This window comes from Pseudorca crassidens, chromosome 2 (genome assembly GCF_039906515.1).
Source record: "Pseudorca crassidens isolate mPseCra1 chromosome 2, mPseCra1.hap1, whole genome shotgun sequence".
In the NCBI taxonomy this organism is placed as follows: domain Eukaryota; kingdom Metazoa; phylum Chordata; class Mammalia; order Artiodactyla; family Delphinidae; genus Pseudorca; species Pseudorca crassidens.
Genome location: NC_090297.1, coordinates 139,661,936 through 139,689,767, shown reverse-complemented (window position 1 = coordinate 139,689,767; position 27,832 = coordinate 139,661,936). Strand labels below are relative to the sequence as shown.

The window sequence follows — 27,832 nt, the reverse complement described above, 5'->3', positions numbered from 1 at the left end:
TAAAAGTAGTTGAGATGCTTGTCAAAATGTACGTTTCAAGGCCCCAGAGATTCTGATTTAGCAGTTCTAGGGTACAGTTTCTTAAGCTTGGCCCTGTTGACATTGGAGGTGGGATCATTTTCTTGTTGTGGAGGACTGTCCTGTGCATTGTAGGGTGTTTAGCAGCAAATACCAGTAGCACCTCTCCCCAGTCCTGTTTCCAGACATTGCCAAATGTCCCCTGGGGGCAAAAAAAATCACTCCCCTCATCTGAAAATCACTTTTTAGGGTGAAGCCTGGGAACCTTCATTTCTAATAAGAATATCCACGTTATTTTGATAAATGTGGTCCGTGGACCAAACTTGGAGAAACACTGAACTAAAGTGGTATGAGTTGAATTATGTCCCCTCCAAAATTCATGTTAAAGTCGTAACCCTCAGTACCTCAAAATGTGACCTTATTTGGAAATGGAGATTTGGTTAAGATGAGGTCATACTGGGTTAGGGTGGGCCTCAAAGCCAGTACGACTGATGTCCTTATAAAAAGGGAACATTTGGACACACAGACAGGCACATAGGGAAAATGCCATGTAAAAACTGGAGCTACGGTGCCACAAACCAAGGAACTACCAGAAGCCAGGGGAAAGGCTTGGAACAGATCCTTCTCAAGTGCCTACAGGGGAATCAGGACCCTACAGATGTCTTGATTTTAGAAGTACAAACTGTGAGACCATAAATTTCTGTTGTTTAAGCCACTCAGTTTGTGGTACTTTATTACAGCAGCCCTAGCAAACTAATACATAAAGAATAAAACACAAGCCAGAGTTTAGGACTGGGACAACATTTAAAGCAGGATCAGAGAGGAAAACAGGCAGATTGCAGGTTGGCATCAATCCCTAATTTATCTCTCTCAGTGCCTGACATAAAATAGAAGTTGATAGTTTTTATTTTTATTAAACACTGTCCAAATATACGTTGTGTAATTAAAATATTGAGTGAAATCTTATAATTTATTACTTTACTGGGTTGAAATTGTCCACAATGTTCCATTGTTAAATTTTCATCTGGATTATATAGTAATTGGAAAGATAGGCTTAAATCTGGAGTTGCCTGGAAGACAAATGGAATGCATAAATTGTCATTATTCATAGAGAAGGTAATATGCAAATGTGAAATTCCATACAAGGCAAAAATGCATTGACTGATCACACTGTAGCTTTAAGAAAGTGGTGACTGTTTCAGGTCACAGAGGCACTATTTAGAGTACAGTGAGTGGGACCATGTGTCCAGCAGGCCACAAAGTCATGTGCCTACCTGAAGTGGGAAGTTCATACTCTCTCTCTGGAAAGATGAAGTCTATGGTATTAAAGGAATGTAAAAGGTATGTACTCGAATAGTTTCATTTGCAATAAAAGTGAACACTGCTGTCAATTATTATCAGAAGACAAAAACAAGAGGCCAGTGGCAAATGTCAGTCTTTTTCTCCTTAAGAAAGGTATAAGAAGTATAGATATCTTAGACCCTGTTTCCTTCCACAATTGAATTGGAAACAAAACAAAAATCTCCTTGCCTCAATATTTTAGACTAAAAAGTTGTAAAGCTTCTATTGCAGATGAAGGGCCCCAACATTTTTCCTGCTCCCATAAGCATATACGAAATAGTTAATGATAAAGAATGGTAGGGAGTGATGACAAAGAGCTCCTAGAAATATGTCTACTAATTAAGCAGAGGGATCAGATACAAACAAGGTTAGGTGTAGATGGCTTAAGCGCCCTCACCAAATCAGGATAGGCTTAACAGGACATTAACCTGGAAGCTTTTGCCAAACTCTAAACAAGTTTACCTCACGAAATCCCCTCACCTTCAATCTAGGAAGCTTTCCAGTGTGCCCTTCAGAGTCCCATGAAGTTGCTGTCAGCCTGCTATACCCCACGTTCCCCCTGAACAGGTTTGTCTTCTGGGGACAAGGTGGGTGAGTGCGTGGGGATAATTAAGGTTGCTATCTGGTCTCAAGGTTATTTTCTTTTTCCAAGAGGGCAAGTCCAGCAAAGAGCTGACTCAGTGTCGCCGAGAGGAGAGCTGCACTCAGACAAAACAAATCCCGGGGACGAAAAGTAGAAGTAAACAGTTTTTCAGAGCAACACTGATATAATATTAGGCCTTCTCTGACCTCTCCAATTGTTTTCTCTAAGTTACTGAATCCTCTCACCCCTTTTCGTCGGCGTGCCTCTGCTCTTCCTCACAATCACGCTTCCTCCTCGCACCACCCTCCTACAAAGGTAAGGGCAGACGGGCAGCTACAGACTCTTAGGTCCACTGCGGCCAGCTCCAGTCCTAGGGCTGTTGCCTAGATGTACGTCTGACGCCGAAAAATCTAATCTCTCACGTCTAATCTGTCTGGCTATATTGTGCCTCCAGGGGATGGCAGAACAGGTGAGGGCGGCTGGAGGGAACCAGTTCCCGCCCTGAAAGGGCGAGGGCCGACGGCGCGACAAGTGTCGGGCCCCGAGCACCCGCTCTTCCAAAGATCACCTTGCTTTGACCTAGTTGAGCTGCGCAGGACGGAACCAAACAGGGCGGGGGAAAAGGGTGGGGGCGGGGCCAGCGGAGGGCGGGGCCTCGAGCGCTATATTGCTGTGCTCGCCAGTCATTTGCCGACGCTTTCCAGCCGGAAGCGTCGGGGAGGCGTTGGCGGCGGCTACGGCAGCGGCGCACGTGGTGACGTGCGAGGGGGTGAGGCGCTAGCGGGCGGCTGCGGCGGGGGCAGTGTCTCCGGGACGCGCGTGGAGGTCGGTCTCTCGGAACTGCTGGCCACAGTTTCGCCGCCTGCGGCTTCAGCGTCGCTGTGCCAGCGAGCCAGCGAGCGAGTCCCTGCGAATTTCCGGTGCGCTCCCCTTCCTCGCAGCCTGTGCGGGCTGTTCGCTCGTCTCCCCGCTTGGTCGCTCCCTTCTCGGTGGCCTCGAGACGCTTTCCGTTGGGCCGATTACCGCCCGCTTCCTTCTGCTCCCCTTTGAAGCTCCAGAGATGAGTTTTTCCATCTCTTCAGAGATGAACCAGGTAATACGCGCTGGTCCCGTCGACGGTGGAGGAGGAAGAGGGCGCAGCCAGACTGCGAACTGGGGAATGGCGCGGAGCGGTGCCGGGTGCCGGGAGGAGGACGCCCCAAGCCGCGGCCGCTGCCGCCGTCGCTCTCTGGGGGCGAGGAGCCGCAGCCGAGCGGCCCTCGCGCTCCCGGTGCTGCTGTGGTTGCCGGATCGCGTTAGCGGCCAAGGGCGGGCTCGGGCCGCCTCGGAGAGCGCTGGAGTCGAGGAAGCAGGGCGTGAGGAGCGAGAAGTTTTTACACGAGGGGTCCTCAGGGGCCTGGGTCAAGACGCCGCGCGCGGGCCAGGGATGACCTCCCAGAAGGAGGGCGCGGGAATCTCCGTTCCTGCTGTCAAGAATCGATGCCCAGTGTTGGGGTCGGCCCGGGGTCTGGACTCTCTTCCGTGAGCCTTCCCAGGACCCGGCGAGTGTGGGCGGGGAGCTGGTCCAGGGCCCCATCGGTACCCCGGGCCTGGGGTACGGTGGCACCGCGCCCCTGATCGCCGTGGGCCGCGGGGTCCTTTGTTCCCGCTCCACGTTGCCCGCTTTTCTTGCCAAGCGCGGGGAGAAGGGGGCGGGAGGAGGGAGGAAGGGAGCGGCTGCCCTGACGTGTCGCGCTGAATGACTGCGGGGCTGGCCAATCCCGGGCGGGGGTGTGCAGACGCTGGGCGCTCTGCCTCCCAGCCTTCGGAGTGGGCTCCCGCCCCGCCGCGCGGGGATGAAGGCCTGGGACTGCAGGACTCTCCAGTCACTCTGGGGCGCTCGCCACTTTGTTTTTGCCAAAGAAAATCGGCAGAGAGGTTTGCTGTTTTTCCGTCCTTCTGCGCATCTTGCAAAGGGACTCTGGTTGTAAGCTCATGATGGTAGGAAGGTAGTAGGCAGTATCAGATTGAGGATAGACCGTAGGGAAACTTGAACCACAAATACTTTAGAAATAGATTTACTTTTCCCCCAATACAAAGTAGACAGATCTATTGTTTGAGGGCGCTGACGTTTCAAAAACTAGATAAGTAGAAATCAGAGGCCTAAAGGGTTTATTTTTGTTTCCTTAATGTCTGTTGTCAGTCATGGAGGATTAGAACACCCTGGCATCAAGCTGTTCTTTGAGAACTTGCGTGTGGTGATCTTCTGTCTAGTAGTAAATAACAACCCTGTAAGCATAGTACTACTCTAAACAGTTCAACAAGTACAGCATGGACTAGACTACCAGAGACATATTTTTTTAAAATAATTCTAGCACTGGTGGTTGTTTAAGGATAACAGTATGAGTAGCTTTAGGCATAATCATGCCTAAAGTTATTCTTTGTATATCTGGAGATGAGGTGTACACTGTTTAGAATTGGATTGAGAATACTATAACTTAATACCAGCTGGCAGGCTACTTGTCAAATGTCTATAATTTGGTAGTGAGAGGTAAAACTGGACTAGCATCACTGACCTAAAGGAGACCCAGAATGGTTTTTCCTCTGTTTTCCTAATAGATGAAATCTCTATCATTAGTTAATATTAATTTCTTAATTGCCTTAATTTGCAGGTCTGTTTTTATGACTTTTCCCCCCAAAACAAAGTGTTCCAGGTTTTGGTTTTAGTTTTAAATTAGTGTCTTTTTGGCTACTTATTGGGTTGGCCAAGAAGTTCGTACGGGTTTTTCCTGTAAGAAGTTACAGAAAAATCCGAACGAACTTTTTGGGCGCCCCAATACTTTGGAGTGGGGTTTTGTTTTTTCTTGATTGAAGGATATTTTAGGTGGCAATTGAATGTGTTTCGCAAATAAGTGTTGTTGTTGTTTTTTTTAATGCAAAATGTTTTCCTGTTGGGGAACTGTCTTAATCATTGATATTAAGATGAAGTACCCCTAAAAATAATTTCATTGACTTTTCAACAGTATGATTGTATAGTCAAATCTACAAGAGGGTTGGGGAGCCTCCTACCTTGTGCTAGAGAGTGTAAATGGAGGAATTAATGAATAAGGGAGTATTTCTGAGTTTTTGTTAGAACCACAGAAAGTACACGATTATATTTACTTGTAAACTTCAATTACCGCCTTGTAAATGATTTATAAACCGATACATCGCTCACTATCCTTACTTACACTTTTGGTATCAACCTGGATGCCCAACAGGTACCTCAGCCTTATAATGTCCCAAAGCAAACTCCTCTTTTCCTTCCTGACTTTAAGCATGCAGCAAACTAAAAATGTCTCTATTATGCTTTTTGGAATTCTAATTTTGATATTGATGCCACATATCTACTCTAAAATATCCTTATTACCTTAGTTAGGATAAGCAAGGGTTATAAATAATTTCCTTGCATCCATGTTTTACCCATTCCTCCAGACCATCCCCTATATTTCTGCTAGTGTCCTATGCCTCTGTGCTAAAAATTCTGCTCTGTTTAAACCTTAATGTTGATCTCTTTTACTTCCTCTCCTACTGTTTACCATATGCATCCTGCAAACTACAGTCTACTTAAACAGAGATCGCTGCAGTTTCTGGAATATGTGTGCTTTCATACCTTTTCCCCCTTTTGTTTGAACTGTTTTCACTGCTTGGTTTGTCTTTCTGATTGGTCTGTGGAGTGTTCAAGGCTGGGGAATGGAGTTAACTTCATTGTGTTATGAGCATCCCATTCCAGACTGTGCCTGCCATATGTTTGGAGCCATAAATGTTTGTGGGATATAAGAATTACAGAACAATGAGGTTAAAAGCATGGAGTGAGTGAGTGAGTTTGGTGAGTTTTGATATAGATGGATCGTTTCAGACATTGGGAATCTATAACTTCTGGTTTTTAAGAGATTCATTGACTTACTTTGTATTATAACGTCTGTCCTTTAAAAATGGAGTAGGTTACTATTTTGTGAGTTGGCTACCCTCAAAAGATTGCCTTGAAACTTAAATAATACTTGTAATTTGCCTTGAGGTTTTAAGGATTCTTTGAAAGTTTGATAACATTTTATCTTGCTCTTACTGAAGGCCCAAGAAGAATTTGGGGGCAGGTCATATTGTACCTACATTTTTTACAGCTCCTTGATAAGGCTTACTGAACTGTATTTGGGTTCAGCTGATCTTTGGGGGGGCTGTGGTAACATGTGAACTTCTGGGTTTTACTAAAGCAGTTTAATTACTCATTTATAAGTCATCTGTATCCCTTTTCTTGCACTGGCCATATGAAGAAACTGAAGACTGTTTACCAGAATATATTGCATTTGATCTCAGTTTTAATTTTAAAAGTGGATTAGTCGAATGTGTTTTTTAAATATCAAATAAAATTCTAAATTTTATAATTGTATGTAAGCCTGGGATGTTGGGGCTTTTGGTTTGGCTTTTCAAAGATAAAAAATTCTCCGCACATTTTTATTCCATCAGTTTTTGAGCTTGAGTTTCATAGACCAAACTGAGATCTGTGACTCTGTGGAATGGCTTAAAACTCAATTTGTCCACACTAACTTTACTGAAAGTGAATGTGAACTTTGAAAGACATGGTTTTGCAGGCAGAAGCTGAGGTGACCTCCAACTTGGGGGTGGGTGAGAGTAGGGGCATATAGTATATAAGGACCGTAATTAGATAAAGTTTGTTGCATTAACTTAAATGTTGAGTGGACTTGGGCTAGCTTTTAAAATCAAGTAGGGTTATACGGATCAGCAGATGTTAAAGAGATGAGGTTCATGTTAAGACCTTAATGTACGAGAAAATCATCGAGTACTAATGTAGTAGTACTCACTCTATTGCGGAACTAATAATATTGTACAAATTTGTATGGCAAGAGTTGCTCCAAAAATTCTCCAGTATTTTCTCCCAAAGGACTGAAGTGGTTTTAACCATCCAGGTTTTTGTTGTTCTTGTTGTTTTCCAAAATAAATTTAAGGTAGAACTTTCAATTTATCAAATACACCCACAGAGATACTGTGAGTTTGGTTCTGGGCCACTGTGGTAAAGCGAGTCACGCCAATTTTTTGGTTTCTCAGTGCACATAAAAGTTATGTTTACACTCTGCTGGAGTCTATTAAGTGTCCAAAACATTATGTCTTTAAAAATAACATACATACCTTAATTTCAAAATACTTCATTGTTAAAAAATGCTGACCATCAGCTGGCAACTCAGGGTTGCCACAGACCTTCAATTTGCAAAAAAAAAAAAAAGGTAGTATTTGTGAAGCAGAAAAAGTGAAGTGCAGTAAAACGAGGTATGTCTATATATTTATAGATGCCACTTTTATTCTTGGTAAGATCAAGGCTAGTTTACAAATAAATACTGAATAAAACTGGTCAAAGTTTAAAATACTTATAAATCTCCTTTTGTTTTTGGTTTTTCAGAGGGCATACATTTTAATAATATCCAACATAACTTGCATGGAGGGGTCCCCCCCTTTCACCCTTGCATAGATTTTCCCAACTTGAGCTAGGTCTTGGCTGAAAATGTTTGAAGGTTTCTTTTGGATAGTGTGTTCTCTCTGTACATAGAATTGTGTGTTACTTGGAAAACATTTGTTTTGTTAGAACTGGTTTCTTAAGAAAAGCTGAATTAACTAATCTGGATGCAAGTGTAGAGCAGAGGAAATCAATATTACATAAAGGTATGAAATACTTTCATTGCAGGAGTAAGCATTGACAACAGTCCCAACCTGAGTCAGAATACTCAGGTTTCCTTGAAATAAAACCTAAGCTATGGAGAAACCAGTGAAGGCGTACGGGATACAGATTGCGCGTGTGTTGCACTTAATACAATAGTTTGTTGAAATGGAACTGGACTAGCCTTCAAGTGGGTTCTGGGGTAAGGGACCATACACATTAACATAATTGTTAGATTTAGAATTGTGGGCTTGATTGATATATAAGGAAAATACAGGTAATTTGAAGATGTCCATTTTAAAAAGTATGCACATCTTTCACATAATTTCTTATTTAGTTCTGGTTTGTTGAATTAGTGGTGTAATAGCAGTTCAGATGATTAAAAACTAAGTACCATCTGACTTTGACACTTTTAGTTAATGACATGTGAAAATGGGGGGAGGACTGAATGTAATTTCCCTGAAGATTTGATTTGAACCAGAATTGTTCCATTGGTAGTTTATTACTGTATATGAGAAAAATGATCATACAAAGCACAGACATTAATATTTTCCTTTTTGTTTATTTAGTTCATTTCAACAAATTACTCATCTTTATATTCAGGTTTCTAGGCTAGTTGTTTTGGTGGGGGGAGATGGGAAGGATACAAAGATAAAGAAAACAGAGGCTCTGCCTTCAAGAGGCCTTGAATCAAGGAAGATAAGCCAGTACAGACCAGCTGGAAGATCACACATACACACTTTCAGAGAGGGTTCAGTATGTGGAGGATGGGGAGGAACTACTCAGCTGAAGGGATTTGGCAGGGGCTCTGGAGGTAAGATTTCAGCGGGCAGAGGTTGGGTTAAGGGTATTCCAAGAAAAGGAAACTTGAAGTTACAGAGGTGGGTACCTACAGAGCACATTTTGGGAAACAGTATATCTGGTTTGACTGTAACATTGTATACATGTCGGGGAATAATGATGGTTGCTTGCTGGCTGGTAACAGACAGAACACATGTTTGTATATTAGTTGGAATCTAATAGTAAAGAATATTAGAATTAACCAATATTTATATTTTTCTCTAATTTTGTGCTTGTGTATCTCACTTAAATGGTAAAAGTTACTAGCTCCTTCTGGGGAGGGATTTTATTTTTTTTAATCACCTGAGTGGTTGCAGGTTAAATGAAAATGCTTATGTATAGTAGCATTCGTGTTATTTTCTGTATTGTGCCATTTACCTCAAAATGTCTTCAAGATCAGGACTTTGCATGATCTGATCTACCTAGATCATTGGCAGTCTTTGATCATTCTGAATATCCAACAATTGTCATTATTACAGATTATGATGCATGATTATCACAGAAGAAGTTCGTGTCTATAGCTTTAAAGGACTTGATTACATCATTTTCAAGCCTGATAGTTTTGGAATCACCATTAGAGCTTCAGACACCTCTGCCTTCACTTCAGCCACCTGTCTTCATACCTCAACAAAGCGCTGAGTTTCCTTTGTCCTTGATTATTTAAAACACCCCGGAAATACATTTCTCACCAGTATAGTAGGTAAGTGGATAGTCAGTGCCCAGTGCACACATTTTTTTTTTTTTGAAGACTGTGCCAAGTACACTAACAGCCTTTCATAATTTTTTTAAAAGGCGAAGTCAGTAATATTCATAGAAAAAATTTTTTTCCTATATTTTCCTTTCTATAAACTATTTTGAATTTAAATAAATCAGTTACTTCAAAGTGAAATCTTCTATTACCACTTTTTAATGATGCATTTTGTGTAGCCATTAGTCACTTGTTCACAAGAAACGGTGAAATGGAAAATTTTTTAAAGAACATACATTTCTATCTTCTATGTTTATGAGATAAGTGATTTAAAATATATGAAACCTGCAAAGGGAACAGAATTTTTAAATATTTTTATTTTATTGGCGTATAGTTGATTTACAGTGTTGTGTTAGTTTCAGGTGTACAGCAAAGTGATTCAGTTATATATATACATATACAGTTATACATATATTGATTCTTTTTTAGCTTCTTTTCTCACATAGGTTATCACAGAATATTGAGTAGAGCAAAGGGAACAGAATGTAAGTTAGTCGTATATATCAGTGAGTAAAGGAATGACTGCAGCCCCAACCAAGGAATCTATATGTGATGACCACTTCACATCCTTCCAGGCTTTTCAGTTGCTTGTTATATGGGTTTGGGCAGGGCTGGGTTTACATTTTTTTCTCCTTCACAATGAATGTACTAATAGGAATAGAAACCTGGCCAAAATTGCTGGCACACCATAACACTACTGTATGAATCCTTGAAAAGACTTAGGACCAAAGTATAGGGGTACAAAGGCTTAGACGTTCAGTGTCAGTGGTGTTTTAGCAATGTTTTTGTATGATAACATTTTTATGTGTTGTTGATAGGATGAAATTTGAAAATTAAAAATACTGCATTACTCTTTAAAATGTTATAAAAATCACCATTCATTCTTTCTTTCTGCCCTTTAGCCAAATTATAAGGAAAAATGATTCCCAATGGATATTTAATGTTTGAAGACGAAAATTTCATTGAGTCTTCTGTTGCCAAATTAAATGCCCTGAGGAAAAGTGGCCAGTTCTGTGATGTTCGACTTCAGGTATTTAAAACGTAATTGGAAACTTACAGAATTGATCTTTCATTACTAAAAACCGTATGTTCTTGGATTGGCTTGTTTTGTTTTTCACAGGAGGCATTTAATGAAATAAGTTTAAAAAAGAATGATTTACCCAGAAATGTAAGATGAAGGATACGATGTAGTAATTAGCTAGAGAAATACATAGTCCACAATGCTTCTAATGTTAATTCCTCACTTTGCAGGTCTGTGGCCATGAGATGTTAGCACACAGAGCAGTCCTGGCTTGCTGCAGCCCCTATTTATTTGAAATCTTTAATAATGATAGTGATCCTCACCGAGTTTCTCATGTTAAGTTTGATGATCTCAATCCGGAAGCTGTTGAAGTCTTGTTGAATTATGCCTACACTGCTCAGTAAGTTCTCTGAAGTACATCATATAACTAGGGAATGAAATTCCAAGTCCCTCTAAATTTATTTAAATTAAGTGTCTGTGTTTCAAGGCCTTGGTATGATAAATGATAAAGAACCTTTTTTCTAATAGGTTGAAAGCCGATAAGGAATTAGTCAAAGACGTTTATTCTGCAGCAAAAAAGCTGAAGATGGACCGAGTAAAGCAGGTAGAGTAACAGAAGTAATATACAAGGAGTACTGTTACTAGGGGGTCTTATTTTATATGATTAGTGTGTACAGTTTGTTATAAGACATCTGTTGGACTCAAGAACTTGAAAATGTCCCTTTTTTTCCCCTAGAGAACCAAATATGTATGTAATTTTAACTGTTTAGCCAATGTAACACAGCTGGGTCACACTTCCTCTCAGATAATTCAAGCTACAATCTTGCTCTTTCAGTAGTCTTCTCTGGCAGGGTAAGTCTTGATTTTCTCAGTTAATCATATAACTCATATCCTTAATTCTCCGTTCTTCTACACTTCTCGGTTGTTCTTTAGAAGTATTCTTTCTAGAATTTAATGCCACTGAGAAGTGCTTAATAATTTACAGGAAAAAGGCATTTAATCCTCTAATGTGGGAGTCAGAAAACTGCAGGCCTGAGGCCAGCTGCCTGCTTTTATAACATCTTATTGTAACATAGCCTTCATTTACATACGGTCTATGGCTGCTTTCCACCTGCTGTGACAGAGTTGAGTAGTTGTGAGAAAGTACGGCCCACAAGCCTAAAAACTTACTGTCTGGCCCTTTGAGAAGAAGTTTGCTAAGCCCCTCACTCTGCTTAAAAATCCTTTTGTGGTCATAGCACACGTCCCTCAGGTTAGAATTCCAGGCTCTCCTTAATATAGTTGCTATTCTTCCAAAACTATTTTGATTGTCTTATGTTTTGTTCTGGCCGAACTAAATTGTTGCAGCATCTTCCCTAGTTTCTGTGTACATTCAGCGTCATCTCCCCTGTAGAGCCCCATTCAGATTACTGCCTTTATGAAGTCTTATCTATTATTCTAGTTGGAAATACTTGTCTGAACATTTCATGTGCATTTTCATAGCATTTCAGTTTGTTGCATTTTTTTCTTATATATTTGAATGGCATTCTTTGATGTTTATCATTTGTATACATGTATTCTTCCTACTGTTAAACTTGTTCTAAGGCAGTGATTTTTGGTTAATCTTTATATATCCACATAGTACTTACACACTGAGTATTAAATATTTGTTAAATAAAATGTATGTAAATGTTGGCATTCGTGTATTTCTCTTCCAAGGTTTGTGGTGATTATTTACTATCTAGAATGGATATTACCAGCTGCATCTCTTACCGAAATTTTGCAAGTTGTATGGGAGACTCCCGTTTGTTGAATAAGGTTGATGCTTATATTCAGGAGCATTTGTTACAAATTTCAGAAGAGGAAGAGTTTCTTAAACTTCCACGGCTAAAGGTAAAATCTATAAAGATGAAAGATGTAAAGGTTAAATAAAGAGATACATACTACTTAGTTCCAGGAATGTAATCTTTCTCCATGTTTCAAGCAAGTGAGTAATGGTTATGAAAAAGACAATACATTGAAACCATACGGTTATTTTTAGCAGTGTAATGGTTTTCTGCCTACCAGTTTGTTTACTTTCTTTTCTTTTTCTTCTCTTTTTTTTTTTGGCTACTGGTTTCCTTAAAAAATAGAGTAAGCGTATGGAGTGCAGTTGGGCATCTATGACCTCTTTATTATGAAATTGAGAATTAGAGGCTCAACACTGATCCATGTGTCTTTGTTTTTTCCCAACTCTAGTTGGAGGTAATGCTTGAAGATAATGTTTGCTTGCCCAGCAATGGCAAATTGTACACAAAGGTAATCAACTGGGTGCAGCGTAGCATCTGGGAGAATGGAGACAGTCTGGAAGAGCTGATGGAAGAGGTTAGTTTTAAAGTAAATGGGATTCAACAATTATTAAAAATTATTTTGCTATAACATGAAGGATTCCCTTTCACTTTTATTTTATAACCATGACCCTAAAGAATTTAAATTTTGCTATAGGTACCCCTAAGCTGAGAAACAGGGGGGGTGTCCAGGTGAGCTGAATGAACTGTTCAGTTTGGTCTTCTGCTTTTCTTTTTTTATTTCTTTGCTTATTATGTGCTGTTAACTTTCTTTAAAGTAGCATGTAATTTGCTTTAGAAATGGGAGGTGGTACTGAAATTTTCTGTAGATTCTTAATTTTTCTTCACAGGTTTTTGCTTTAAATTGACAAGTAGGTAAAAGCTTCTAATGGTTGTTCCTCCCCATTGATTTATCTCCCCATAGGTTTATTAACAAAACTAGGATACCCAAGACTGAAGAAACAAGAAGAATCCTCAAGTGTATTGACACGTAAAGAAGCAGCAGTCCTGCCCCAGTTCTCCTAAGAAAAATCCGCTGTGGGCAGAGAACGATGATGATTTAATGGTGTTTACTCCTTTACAGGATTCTTATCTTTAAAGCTTTGTGTTTTTCAATGGTGTTGTTCATACATATAGTCACTCACTTAACTTGGGCTACTTTTTGAAAAATACACAAGAAAAAATTGACAGAGAAATGGTGGGAATTAAACATGCAGATGGAACAGTGGAGTGACCTTGAGTTTATCCCTCCACTTAAGCCTTTCGGATTCACTAAAGGCTTACCAAACCTGTTAGGCCTTTAAAAATGCAGTTATCATTATGCTCTAAAAAGGCTAACAGGTGATTTTTAAATTCTATATGGTTTCCCACTTGAAAATCAGATGCATTAGCCATATGTTTGCATCTGTTAAGGGAGGTATCTCTGTAGCTTGCTTGAATTTTTGCACTTGTTTTTTATCTGTTTTTCTTGACATTGCTTGCGCAGGACGGAAATATGTTTATGCACATTAGACTACTTACTCTTCAAAGGTGTAAACCATATTCAGTATTTTATTATAAATATGTATATTCTTTAAGAGCCTATATATTGTACTAGTGCCTTTTTTTCTTAATGCTGTATAATAGAAGCTATGAAAAAACGAAGATTTCTTTCAAGCCAACCAAGCCAAGGACTCTTCAGCCAGTATTAGAAGATTCTGTATCTTATTTTTGTTTTTTAAATTTTTACCACCATGACATGTATTTTCTTTACTTTGGGATCCTGCCAGAGTAAGATGTCAAGAAGCTCAAGAAGCACACTGGAGGTTACCTTGAGGCGTTTGTGTGATCTGCATACTAGTGGAGTAGCCATGGAGACAGTAGCCACATGGGTGTTCTGTTGCTGTTTTGCAGGTTCAAACCTTGTACTACTCAGCCGATCACAAGCTGCTTGATGGGAACCTACTAGCTGGACAGGCTGAGGTGTTTGGCAGTGATGATGACCACATTCAGTTTGTGCAGGTACACATTGCACATCTGAGGTAACCTCAGGTTAAAATTTGATTAGAGCATTTTATAGTATACTGAAATTTTCCTTTAATAAAGGAAAGTGGAAGACTTTCATTAGTATGACTGCACAGAAACACTTGTGGGAGAAAACAAGCATACCTTTCATACCATTACTACCATTTTTGCCACATAAAAAGAAACTAACAGAACAAAGTAGGGAACCCCACTTAAGATTTTTTTCTCAATCAAATAGGATTTATAAGCAGTAAGAAAAGGGCCAATAAGATGAAGCAAAATAGAAATTAAATGTTATTTTGGTCAGATTATAAAAAATAGTTGTTTGTATTGGGAATGACCGTTAGACACAATTTTTAAAAAAAATATCTCAGGTATAAACTTTTTCAGTTTATGGATAAATAACATAGAGAAAAGAATACAAATCATAAATGTCACATAGTGAACCCACTGGTTTAAACACTACCTGGGTCAAGAAGAGACTTCTAGCACTCTGGAAGCCTTCCTCTTGCCCCCTTCCCAGTCACTGCCCTACACTACCCCAAAGGAAGCCATTATATCCCAACTTCTGAAGCATTAGATTAGTTTGCCTGTGTTTGAAATTTATGTAAATGGTTATACAATATGTATTCTTTTTGTTTGGCCTTTAGCTCAACATTGTATTTGTGAGGGATAACTATAAAGTAGGCTGAGTCGACCCAAGTTAATGGGTGTTTTCCTTTAATAATTAGAAGGTAAATGATAGACTCAGAAATAACGTGTATGGTGATACTATCAGGTGTTCTGTGTCAATAGTGGCTGAATATTTTTATTTTCACAAAAAGCTTTTGGGGCTGAGTTAGTTGAGAATTTTGTCCATGTTTGTGTATTTTGAACATTGAGGATATTTTCCCTCTTCTCTCTAAACATCTCTAAACTGTAATTTAATGGTTTCTTAAAGTACTCTTTCAACAAGCAGTGGTTGAGTGCCTGATAAGTGGCAGGCCGTGATGTTAGGTAAGAGGGCCCAGAAATGTGTAAGAGACAGTTTCTGCTTCCGGGACCTTACAGGAGTAGGTAAAACAGAACAGATTTGTACGAATTACCTACGGAAGACATTAAGGGGAGGGTGGAACCAAAAGGAGAAAAACTAGGGAAATTTCACAAAGGAGGCGACATTTGAGCCATCTGAGGATGTGGAAGAGTTTGCATAGCAGATGGAGGTGTGTCAGATAGCAAAGGATACCTGTGAAAGGAGGATACTGTTGGAATTGCAGGTCACATGACTGGGAGAGTAGGTAAATAACATCTGATCGAGGATTATACTTTATTCTACAAGTAGTGTGGGACTTTCAAAGAATTTTAGACAAGGGAGTAGAGTGATCTGAACAGATATATTTCACAACTTTAATAATAGTGAAAAACTGGACAAGAGTCTAGCAATAGGGGGATTGGTTAAATTATGGTATTTCCATACAGCAGAGATCTATATGTTCATTATCATATTTTAGACAGATAGTTAACTATCAGGTGGCAGTCTCTGGGTCGTGGGAGTCTAGCTCATTTGAGGGTTTTTTTTGTTTGTTTGTTTTACTTAATGCATCGAACCCTTCTATTTTTATGACCAGGTACAGAGGGTAGATTAAAGCTTGTGAGAACAATTTGTAGACTATTACAAGCAGTAGTTCAGGTGAAAAGATGAGGGCTTGATCTAAGGACGAGAAGGGGAAAGGGTGGAATCTAGACATTTATAGTTACAAAGGTCTTTAATGATTGTTTAGATTCGGAAAATTAAGGAAACGAAGAATTTGAGGGTGAGTAGGACTCTGACCTGTGTGACTTATTCCAGGGAAGTGCCATGAATAGAGATGATAAAGTAAAAAGGATGAGGAAACACACTAAGCTTCAGGAAGAGAAAAAGTTGAGAAGCCGCCATTGGAATCAAATTGTGTTGTACAAGCTAGCTAACATAGGAAAAGAAAGTTTGAAGGAGGACTGGATTGTTAACTGTGTCAAATCATCCTCTGGGAGGTCATGTAAAAGAAGATTAGGGATATCTCTTCTACATTGGTTTTAGAAAGCCACTTTGTAACCTTTAGTGGGTATAATTTCCAGAGAGTATTAAGGTTAAGAAATGCTTAGCTTCAGAAGTGATGGTGGCTGACAAAGAAAGAGCTACCAGGGACCACCCCTTGGGGAGGTCAGAGGCAAAGAAAGTGTGGGCCAGTGGGTGGGCTGAGTGGGAGGAGTTGATAGGGTAAAGTTTGAAAATAAAGGAGAGTAAAGAATTAGGTTTGAAAGTGTTCTGGAAGGAACATAAAAGAGTTAACCAGCATTTCTATATAAGGCTTAGTTACATAACACCAAGTAGTCTTCATTGTTACTGTGCTTTTTTTTCACATTTGATTTTCTCTCAATTAAAGCCATACATTAGAACAGGTTTCTTACTACAGTGAAAGCTCTTAATCAAGCATCATCAACTTGTGTTAGTTTGGATCCCTTCTTCCCACAGATTGGGATAGGGTTTTATGTACCTTGTACTTCCTAGTAGCACAGGACACACCAGACTATCGTAGTATAAAAGAGTGGCTTTATACTCAGAATTCCTAATCCTTATTTTTCTTGCATTGCCTTAGGCAATGCGTATTTTCTCTCTTATTTTCAGTATTTTTACCTATAAAATGGGGAGATATATTGCCCTTAATGGATTAAAAGAGACAGTGTGAATAAAGTACCTAATAACACCTAGGTACATAATAAATGTCTAAATGGAATGTAATTATAACCATTAGCATGGTACATTCTCCGCCTTTTCTCAAAATAGCCTACTTAAGCTATAACCACATTTGCTGAATTGCTTACACCAAACTTGATAGTTTTTTCACAGCTTCAAGTAGCTATCAAAATCTTTTTCTCTATTGTTTCATGGCCTTTTTCTTCCACTCGAAACAGAAATTTCCGTTAGAGATTCTGTCTACCCATGAGGCTGTGGCCCTGGGGATCAAAATAAGTGGATGAGCAAACTTGGCCAGGTACTGAAGGTGGTACCTATTCATTCAGCAGGCAGTTCCTACCAGGGTAATCTTGACTCTTCTAATGACATGTGATCATATCCTTTGGAAGTGTCAAGAGCTAAAGTAATTGGAAGAAAACCATCAGAGAACTCATACACGAGGGTACAATGTAATCTTCTTACAGTCATTTGAAAATTTGCAGCTTTGCCCATTTCTCCCTCTTTTATGTTCTCATGTATTCCTTTAAAAATATTTGGTTCTTTTAGTATTATTGCTTCCTTAATTTCTGATTACCATTTTTACTTCAGTGTTTTGATGTAGTTTTACTTGTCTAGAAAACCACTCTATAATACCTTTAAGGTAATCCTAAAGAAATATACTTGTAAATATTTCTTGTAATTGCCACTTTTTTTTCCTATAAAATAACTTTCAGAGAGATTGGATGGATATATGTCTGCTAATATGAAGGATACCAGTACATATGATTTAGTTAAGTTTCGCAGTTTCACGGAGATAGTGGGTTAAATGTATTCTCTCAGTTAATTCATGCTGTTTTAGATTTATAACATTTTGGAAAATTCTATACTTAATATAAAGACTATGTGGATTATGAAGGAGGAGGTTCCGTTTTTTCCTCTCTTGACTATTCTGATACTTGACCCACAACATGTTTTTTTAATTGTTGAACTTGAACTTTTTCTTGACCAGGGTAGGTGTAGTTGTTTCCTTATTAAGTGGAGATGGAAGAATGCCAGTGATATGTGTCAGTCAGAAAGTGTTGTTTTGTGTTAAACCTAGGTGTGCTATAAATGTCATGCATAAGTGGAGGGTACTAAGGGTTTTCTCAGTGTTGTGGAATAGCTCAGGAGCAAAGGTACACCAGGTATGGTCTTTGGCTAGGTTTCTGTAGCTGCCTTTTGATTTTGCAGAAAAAGCCACCACGTGAGAATGGCCATAAGCAGATAAGTAGCAGTTCCATTGGATGTCTGTCTTCTCCAAATGCTACAATACAAAGCCCTAAGCACGAGTGGAAAATCGTTGCTTCGGAAAAGACTTCAAGTAAGTGTATTACACTTGTCAGATTGCCTTCAATTTATTTCTTTTTTTAAGAAGGAGTTTTAAGTGGAACCATATAACACTTCTAAAGTGATTGAGGAAAAAACTCAGAAGCAACTAAATTTGGAAAAGAGTAGCAGGTCATCCCCTGTCTGGAATCTGGAGTCCAATTCAGGATCACACAGCAACCAAAAGTAATAAAAATTGCATCTTTAAACATGGAACTCTTGTGCTTACAGATAACACTTACTTGTGCCTGGCTGTGCTGGATGGTATTTTCTGTGTCATTTTCCTTCATGGGCGAAACAGCCCACAGAGCTCACCAACAAGTACTCCAAAACTCATTAAAAGTTTAAGCTTTGAGATGCAACCAGATGAGTTAATAGAAAAGCCCATGTCTCCTATGCAGTACGCACGATCTGGTCTGGGGACAGCAGAGATGAATGGCAAACTCATAGCTGCAGGTAAGAATAGAAGGATGAGTGACTTATCAGAAACCTTCAACTGGCTAAGCCTCTATAAGTGGACGTTTATGCTTGCTTGTGACATGCAAACTTTGGAAGACAGGGTTTATTTAATATGCCTTCTTCTGTGACATTCCACTTTACCACATTCTAAGAAGACAGAAATAAAAAGTCAATACTATAGTATTGCCTAGCCTTCAAGTTAATGTCTGTCTCTAATTCTTAAAAAACTATGAAGTGGGTAATTGTTCCCTCCTAATTTTCAAGTCAAGACTAAGCAATTTACTTACACTCATAATTTTGTCATTCAGCTGTTACAGGCACTTAGTTAAAACATTAACTAATGTGGCCTTATTAAGTGTGTGGACAAAGATTCTTTTTCTCATTTGTACAGATTACTTAAACCATTCTAGACCAGAAAGGCTGGTCCAGTTTAATACTTTAAGCATAACTCTTTGTGGTTCTTGTACCAGGTGGCTATAACAGAGAGGAGTGTCTTCGAACAGTTGAATGCTATGATCCACATACAGATCATTGGTCCTTTCTTGCTCCCATGAGGACACCAAGAGCCCGATTTCAAATGGCCGTACTCATGGTAAGTGCACTATATTGCAGGAAGAAGCAGCCCACATTTAGTTTTTTCTAAGAACTTGAGAATGGCAGAAATATTAATCTCTCGCTTTTGGCATAGGGCCAGCTCTATGTGGTGGGTGGATCAAATGGCCACTCAGATGACCTGAGATGTGGAGAGATGTATGATCCAAACATAGATGACTGGACTCCTATTCCAGAATTGAGAACTAATCGTTGTAATGCAGGTAATACTTTTCTGCTGAGATCATCAGTATTTAAGTATGATAATTAAGTTATCAATTTATAACCTTATTTTATACTCACATAGGAGTGTGTGCTCTGAACGGGAAATTATACATCGTTGGTGGCTCAGATCCATATGGTCAAAAAGGACTGAAAAATTGTGATGTATTTGATCCTATAACAAAGTCATGGACAAGCTGTGCTCCTCTTAACATTCGTAAGTTGATTTTTTTTTTAAGACCTCTGAATCAATGGTATGTGTAGTGCACACTTACAGTTTGGGGAGATAGAATAATAATTTTGGTTTGACTTGATTTTATAGGTAGACACCAGTCTGCAGTCTGTGAGCTTGGTGGTTATTTGTACATAATTGGAGGCGCAGAGTCTTGGAATTGTCTGAACACAGTAGAACGTTATAATCCTGAAAATAACACCTGGACTTTAATTGCATCCATGAATGTGGCTAGGCGAGGAGCTGGAGTGGCTGTTCTCGGCGGTGAGTGTTGGGATTTGGAGAGCTGAGGAGTAGGTAGTAGCAAGAGTTTGTTCTAAAATTCCAAGAGAATGTCAGTGATAACTATCCACTTGTATAATTAAGAATTCAGAACTAGCCTTCTTTTCTGACGCAGTGGGGATTGGTGGTTTGTCTTTTAGAAATGTCTTTTCTAATCACTCAGTACTGGATATATAACATTAATTCATCTTCTTCCATAAATCATACTCATAATGCATCATCTTGGAATTTGAGTTTGTTTCTTTAGAGCAAGAATTTTAAAAAATTTGATTTGTAAAACAAAAGAAATGGAAATCATCTAAATCTAGTCTTTTCTAATTGTCTACTCCATGCCTAATTGGAAGCAGTATTTTTAGATTATTTTTAACAAGTGTTTGCAAATCATCATATGTAGACACAGTTTTCACATCCATTTTATGGATTTACATAATGTTTAATTACATAATTACAATAATGAATTCAGTTAGAATTGTTTTTAGAACAAAGCTTGTGGCTCAACTGGCAAGAGCCTAAGTGTGTAGGCACACCAGTAAGTAGCCTACTGGCCTGCAACCCCTGGCCTACTATGAGCCTTGTCGGTTCTTTTATGGGTAAGTACATGGATGCAGGTAGGCTAAGTGACAATCAGATGAGAAAATAATGAATTCGAGAATCACTAATAAGGTTTTTCCTTAAACTCCAGAGAATATTTAATGCTAACATTTTATTTGTCTGAAATTAATTTAATTATTAACTGCCCTGCATGTATATTTGAAAATAGTCACAGTTCAGTCTGTTTCCAAGAAGAAATTTCCATGCCAAAATCATTTTATACAGTTGGAGAGCTCTAGAAAATGTTCAGTTATCTGAAACCTGCTTTCCTAGAACTTACTTTGAATCTTAGTTCTTATGCACTGGACTAATAACAAAACTTGCAGTGCACAGAACTACTCTGGTTTGCCACTTACTAGTTGCATCTCTAGGCAAGTTGTCCAACTTCTTTGTTCATTATATCTTCATCTGTGAAATGGCAGTAATAGAAACAACCACATAGAATTGTTGTGAGAATTGCACTGTAGTTAGATGGTGCCTCCCCTTCCTTTAAATTGCCTGACTTACACATACAAACGGGTTCTTTTCAACTCTATTCCATTTGTATCCCCAGCTTCTAGGGAGTGCTTGCTACATTAGTAGGCATTCAATAAATACTTTCTGACAGAATGAACAGTCTTTTCTACCAAGAACCACTGTTTTAGCAAAAGATCAATTTAAGGGTTTCTTTCTTAGCCTCTCTAGATTAACCTTGTCTCTTTTCTCTTTTAGGAAAACTGTTTGTAGGTGGTGGCTTTGATGGTTCTCATGCCATTAGTTGTGTGGAGATGTATGATCCAACTAGAAATGAATGGAAGATGATGGGAAACATGACTTCACCAAGGAGCAATGCTGGGATTGCAACTGTAGGGAACACTATTTATGCAGTGGGAGGATTTGATGGCAATGAGTTTCTGAATACGGTGGAAGTCTATAACCTTGAGTCAAATGAGTGGAGCCCCTATACCAAGATTTTCCAGTTTTAACAAATTGAAGACCCTTTCAAACTAACAGGCTTAGTGATGTAATTGTGTTAGGTAGAGGTACACTTGTGAATAAGGAGGGTGGGTGGGTATAGATGTTGCTAACAGCAACACAAAGCTTTTGCATATTGCATATTATTAAACATGCTGTACATACTTTTTGTGTTTATTGGGAAAGGAATGCAAAGATGAAGGTCTGTTTTGTGTATTTTTAGGGCTACTTTGGTTATTTTAGTTTTCTGGAAGTTGATATTGTAAAAGAATAAACCAAGAATTGATTGGGCACGTCATTTCAAGAAGTCCCCTCTCCTCCACATTTGTTTGCCAATTTGCACATTAAATGACTCTTCCCTCAAATGTGTGTATTATGGGGCAAGAGAGGTAGGGTTTTAAGATATAGGCAGTTGGGTTTTTTAAGGTCCCTTTTTCAATAACTGGAACATTCTATAACAAAGAGACTTATTTAACTAGATGACAATGACTATTTTTGTTTTTATTAAAAGAAAGCTTACATGCCTACTGAGGTTTAATCTTTTATGATGGCCTTTTTATAAATTTTTGTATTCTCAGCAGAGTGCTTTACTTGTTGAAGTAAAATGTGGCAGGTTCAAATTACTGAAGCAGAGTGACAGTCTTAAAAGTATGCAGTGAGGTGTTTTACACGCCCAGAATGCAAGCTTCAGAGAGCTCTTGCCTCAGCTGCAATTTTTTTTTTTTTTTTTTTGAGAATGCAATACCAATGTTTATTGGAATGGAGTTGCTGAACAGTAACATGGCTGTGATTTTTATTTGATACACTGTTTTTAAATACTTTGACTTCTTGGGAGTATATTTTATATAGCAAAACACTCAATATTGTATTAATAACAGTAAAGAACAGTGAAGTATTTTATCTTCTAAATAATTCCTATTTTTTATTTATCATTAAAAAAACAATCCTAAATGGCAGCCCTTGATTGTAAAAAAAAAAAAAAAAATTACCTTAAACTGTATTGGGTTTATGAATGCAGCCTTTATCAGAACTATGTTTTTGTTCAGTTTTTCTATTCATATGGATAAATACTGGTTGGGGTGGTGACTTGGTATCTAATGTGTAATGCTACACATATAACTTACGGTGCCAAAATTAGAACATCCTAATGCTTGCTGCTGATGCAAACATATTAAAGGTACTTTGCAGGAAATCCTTGCACCATGGGATTACTATCCAAATGTTGTTGTGTACTCATTCATTACTAAAAGTTTTGAGGGGAAATTTTTTTTTTTCAAGTAAAAATGAGCTTAAGGTATTTGTGGGAAAATAGTTAACTGGCATCTTATATCTGAAATAAGGACTGATGTAAAGGGGGTTTTTTAGTTTTGTTTTCTCTGGGAAGACAAAGAGGCACACAGGAATCTAATGAGCCAACTGGGACAACATGACTATCCACTGGCTAACCTGGGTGAGAAGAAAATTAGGTATTTTTTTTTTTTAACAAATGTTCCGCTGGGACTTTGACACCTTATTTCACTCATCTATCCCCACAGAGAACCAACGAGAAAGGAAATCAGTTTGCCTGGTGGCTGTGTAGTTCCTGACTATCACTGGTTTGGTTCTGGGCTAAAACTGGGTTGGCAGATTTGAATTTGCCTAGTATGATGAAATATTTTTAAAATAGATCTGTATATGTTCTATTTATTTAGCACAAGGAAATAAAATTTTAGTGGGGGGAGTCAGTGTAAAATCCTTGAAATCACTTCTCAATTCCTATGTAACATGCTTAATGCAATAATATGTGGGAATACTTTGGGTCAAAGTTTACCTATATTACCATTGATGCCAAACAGGTAGTTTGGTAGCCAAAATTATGTTCTTTAAGTATGTTTTGAATATAAGAAAGTTTCATAAAGAAAACAATAGTGCTCAGTGACCAGTTCTGTTTATCCACATTTAAAAGGTAATTTTTTTTTTGAGGGAAGGACAAAATGGCATAGCCTCAGCATAAATTATTTTCTTTTTAAACCAGTATGGGTTTTGGAATAGTTTAGAAATGATATTGGTAATAACCACTCTTGCAATCAATAGTAATAGTGCACAAAACATACTAGACTAAATCTCTAAAAGTAGCAAAACTATAAAATACCTGTTTGAATTAACAAAACAATTGATTATACTCAAGCATAAATCACAATAAATTCTTTTACTGTGATTTTCAAGGATAGGGTTTTGATTTTTGGCTTCTAGTATGTCTTAAATACTTTACCATTTTCAATGTTTTAGAATTCCTTACATAATCATATGTTAGGAAAAGACCTGGATTTGGGAATATCATTAGTGCTTAATATATTAGGTGTACGCCCTATAATCTCTCCAGATCTCAGAATTCTTAACTTAAAACTGAAGTAGGCAAAGGAGAAAGTCCCTCTAGGACATTACTGTAATTCCAGAGTTGCCTTTAGAAGACTATGAGTCACAGAAAACACGGTCTCTATAGGATTTATTAGTCAATTTTTTGTACCCTACTTTGTTTCAAAAAAGGATTTGAAGAGTCTCTCATTGAGACTTAAGATACAGGGTAAACTGAGTGAAAAAAGAGGAGAAAATGCCAACATATGAATCAAATATATCAATCTCAAATAGTAAGGCCAAGCCACAAATTTGGTCCTGTTAACAGGAGATCTATTAAATCAATTATCTGAAGGTTAAAAAGCAATTACTGTGAAGCATCAGTTTTCTTAATAAGACCAGAAGTTTCTTAAGAGTCTTAAAAATGATAATGATACATTGAGCAATAAGTAGAGTACATAAAGAGAGGGATGTATTCAAGTGCATATCATGGGTTCTTTAACTTACCGTTACTAGCACAATGGCCAATAAAGTACTTAGGCTTCACTGTTAGGAGCTCAATTCTCTATTGGGGGTTTGAATAAGGGTGAGAAGCAAAACCTCGGTTATTAAGTTGAGTATATACAGAGTTGACATCTTGTGGAAATACAAGATATTTGCTCAGAGAGAACAACAGGACTAATACAATTTTAGCCTGGAGAAAGGCACACAGAATACCAAACTTCAGTGAGCGAGAGACTGAAACTTCTTACGAGATGAACTGAACTGTCCTGCAAGTTAAGAATAAGAGTTGCCAAGTTTGAAGGCATCTATCAAATGTAATGGTGGTCATCCAATCAATAATTAACAGGGCCAGCTATCCATTAAGGCTACTCTCAAATCATGATAGTAAGATCTACCTTCTGCATTATGCAAGTGTTCTGTCTCTATCTTAACCAAAAGTGATGCCAAATCCTTACAAGGTACAGGCTTGAAAGAAAACATCTGATAAGGGATTTGCATCCAGAGCTCTCTAAGCTCAATAAAACCATCCAGTTTTCAAATGGGCAAAAGGTTTAGAACAAGACACTCCACCAAAGAAGATAAATGGAGTCTAATAATAACATGAAAACATGCTTACTGTCATAGATCATTAGGAAAATGTAAAAAGCAAAATGACAACTGGAACTCTCAAATTGCTGGAGGAATTACAAAATTGTAAGGTCAGTTTGGAAAAAGTTTGACAGTTTTTTATAAAGTTAAATATCCTATGACACAGTAATCCCATTCCTAGGTATTTATCCAAGTGAAATGAAAACCTCTTCTTACAGAAACCTGTGTATGAATATAGCAGCTTTATTCATAATCACCAAAAACTGAAAATTCAAATATCCTTCCAACTGGTGAATGAATGGAAGGGTACATGAATAAAATGGAATACTACTCAGGAATAAAAACACTGAAGTATTTATTGATAAAACAACATGGATGGATCCTCAGAAGCATCATGCTAAGTGAAAAGCCAGCTTCAAAAGCCTCCATTTGCATAGCATTCTGGAAAAGAGCTACATGGATAGCAGACACATCAGTGGCTTCCTGAGATGGGGATGGGAGTTGGCTACAAAGGGGCACAAGGGAATTTCGAGGAGCAATGGAACTCATTACTTGAGTGTGCTGGTGATTATGTGATTGTGTTTGACAAAACTCAAAACTACAGTTTTACACTTGAAAAAGTTTTGTCTTTCTAGCTTAACCAAACCTTTAAAGGGAAAAGCCTTTTTTAAAAAGTCTAGGACATGTCAATATTTTACCTGACTGGAAATCACATCAGGGAACCGTTCATCCCCACTGGCCATGCAAGGGTATGTACTGAGTTAATGTAGTTCAGCGATAACCATTAGTCTACAATAAGAGTTGCAAAGGCTAGGATACTGAATTTGGTTTGTAGTTAGGAGCAGCGAGCCATGTTGGTAACTGAGATTTGAGTGTCTTACTGCCTTACCTTATAGGTTCATAGCTGTAAATTCTGCTTAAGCTCATGGAGTTGTTTATTTTCACTGGAGTGGGGTTTTTTGTTGTTTGTTGGCAAAATAGCTTAAAGAGCCACCAACTGGGAGGGAGACTGGACTGTCAGTCCAATCTAAATCGGAAAAGGAGTATGGGTGGCAGCACTTCCTAAGTGGAGGATGCATTTCATTATTCAGTAGTGAGGTATATTCCCTCTGAGAAGATAAAGGTAACTTCATCCCATCTCACACGGTAGGGAGCTAAAAGGCTCCAATAGATAGGTGGGCGTGGGGAGATGTCACATCAGGAGTATAAACAATAAAAACTAGGTTCTTAAGGGAGACCATGACACTAAATAATTGTGGATCAACCCTGAAAGGGTGAAAGAACTTGTGTTTTAAGATGATGGCCAAAAGATCAAGGAAATAAAGTTTCAGGTTTGTCTTGTGTCCCCTGTCTTTCATGACAGGCAAAGACAATGATAGGAGAGTGAAATTAACCCATCTATGAAGTTCCAATCTGTGCAGTCCCAAGTGCCCACTGCAGGTCCTAACAGGAGGACCCAGTAGGGTACAACAGACTCTAAGTCTTTAGCCAACTTTTCTTTGGCTCAGAATGCTGGAAGAGCTGTGGCCTGGCCAAGCCAGGGGACCCTCCCTGGTCCTTTCCAGAAGGAAATGGACTATCTTGTGGAGGTAAGCTGGAAAAGGCTACAGTAAAATGGTTCCAGGAACTTTGCTGTCAAAATCCTCAGGGATGCTTCTCAGGAAGTTATCACCAGCTTCTCACTAAGGCAAGACTTTATGTAGAGAGCCCTTGCCCTCATGTGACTTTTCCCATCAGTCCCTTCTGGTTCATGGCATGCTTATGAAGCTTCTGCCCCAAATATAATAGCTATGTTTACTGAATGGAGATTTTAAAACCTGGAGTTCTAAAGATATGATAATTTCCCATGAAAACAAACTTACCAAGGTGGGGCTTAGGATCCTTATGTCAACTGAGTTACTCCAATCCAGAGAGGAGACCCAGAAAAGAGCGAGCAGGGGATGGGAGGAAAGGGATACCTCAACTCCCACACTGTACTGTTAGAAAAAAAGTATAAATTAAAGTTTAAGAAAAGAAGGCAACAAAAAGAAGGAAAAAAAACCCCAAAACCCTTACATTTCAAAGAAACAAACACTAAAAAAAATTTAAAGAATGTCTTCTAAAGATAAAAATAAGACTAGAAAAGTTAAAACATTTTCACATATCAAAATAAATATTTAGGGCTTCCCTGGTGGTGCAGTGGTTGAGAGTCTGCCTGCCGATGCAGGGGACATGGGTTCATGCCCCGGTCCGGGAAGATCCCACATGCCGCGGAGCGGCTGGGCCCGTGAGCCATGGCCGCTGAGCCTGCGCATCTGGAGCCTGTGCTCCGCAACAGGAGAGGCCACAACAGTGAGAGGCCCGCGTACCGCAAAAAAAAAAAAAAAAAAAAAAAAAAATTTAAAAAGGTTGAAAATTGACAAATTAACGCACAAAGTGAAAGACACATAGATTAGGATAAAATTAAAATCCACATGCATAGGGTGAAATACGTAGAAGTATTCAGATGATAGGAGTGAAAAGAAATTTCCTAAAAAGTATAACATATTAAAAAGATAAGAGAGAAAAAGGGAGGTAATGAAGCACAGCAAGGAGTTCCCTGGCAGTCCAGGGGTTAGGACTCTGCGCTTTCACTGCAGTGGCCCACGGTTCAATCCCTAGTCAGGGAACTAAGATCCTGCAAGCTGCGACCAAAACAACAACAACAGCAACAAAAACAAAGCAGGGCAAAACTCAATAACAACTAGAAGCAGCTGAGGGATAAAAGTCTGAAGACATATTTGGTAGGGGGAGGGGATGGAAAAGGAAAGAGGCAGACAGCAGAGGTGCTCTGGAAGCTTCTCCTTCTACCCAGGCTCATATCCCTGAGGGCACTTTGAGCCCCAGGAGGAGGTGTGGCTTTCTAAGCAAACAAAGCTCATCGGATCCTTCTTCCTGCTAGTGGGCATCCTGCATAGTTCTCTTTCATTGGAGGTTCACTTTTATAATCATAC

General features: G+C 38.8%; 2 protein-coding genes across 6 annotated transcripts in view; one reads left to right on the top strand and one right to left on the bottom strand.

Annotated features, from left to right (window-relative positions):
* The first annotated feature begins 2,624 nt into the window (after positions 1-2,624).
* Positions 2,625-22,654, top strand: IVNS1ABP (influenza virus NS1A binding protein). 5 transcript variants are annotated; one of them, XM_067728926.1, is made up of 15 exons: positions 2,625-2,711; positions 8,948-9,168; positions 10,119-10,246; positions 10,468-10,637; positions 10,766-10,841; positions 11,936-12,109; positions 12,455-12,580; positions 13,936-14,043; positions 17,969-18,098; positions 18,335-18,559; positions 19,033-19,154; positions 19,251-19,377; positions 19,461-19,592; positions 19,698-19,871; positions 21,192-22,654. In XM_067728926.1, exons 3-15 carry the CDS (start codon positions 10,136-10,138, stop codon positions 21,443-21,445), a joined length of 1,929 nt encoding a protein of 642 aa, XP_067585027.1. In that variant the 5' UTR covers positions 2,625-2,711; positions 8,948-9,168; positions 10,119-10,135; the 3' UTR covers positions 21,446-22,654. The 5 variants fall into 5 exon arrangements, with proteins under 5 accessions (XP_067585027.1, XP_067585026.1, XP_067585029.1 ...); XM_067728925.1 differs by lacking the exon at positions 2,625-2,711 and adding an exon at positions 2,895-3,035; XM_067728927.1 differs by lacking the exon at positions 2,625-2,711 and adding an exon at positions 3,731-3,859.
* Positions 14,691-27,832, bottom strand: part of SWT1 (SWT1 RNA endoribonuclease homolog) — a 104,314-nt gene continuing 91,172 nt past the window's right edge. Inside the window, exon 20 of the transcript XR_010941254.1 lies at positions 14,691-27,832. The gene's annotated coding sequence lies outside the window, so the exon portion shown is untranslated.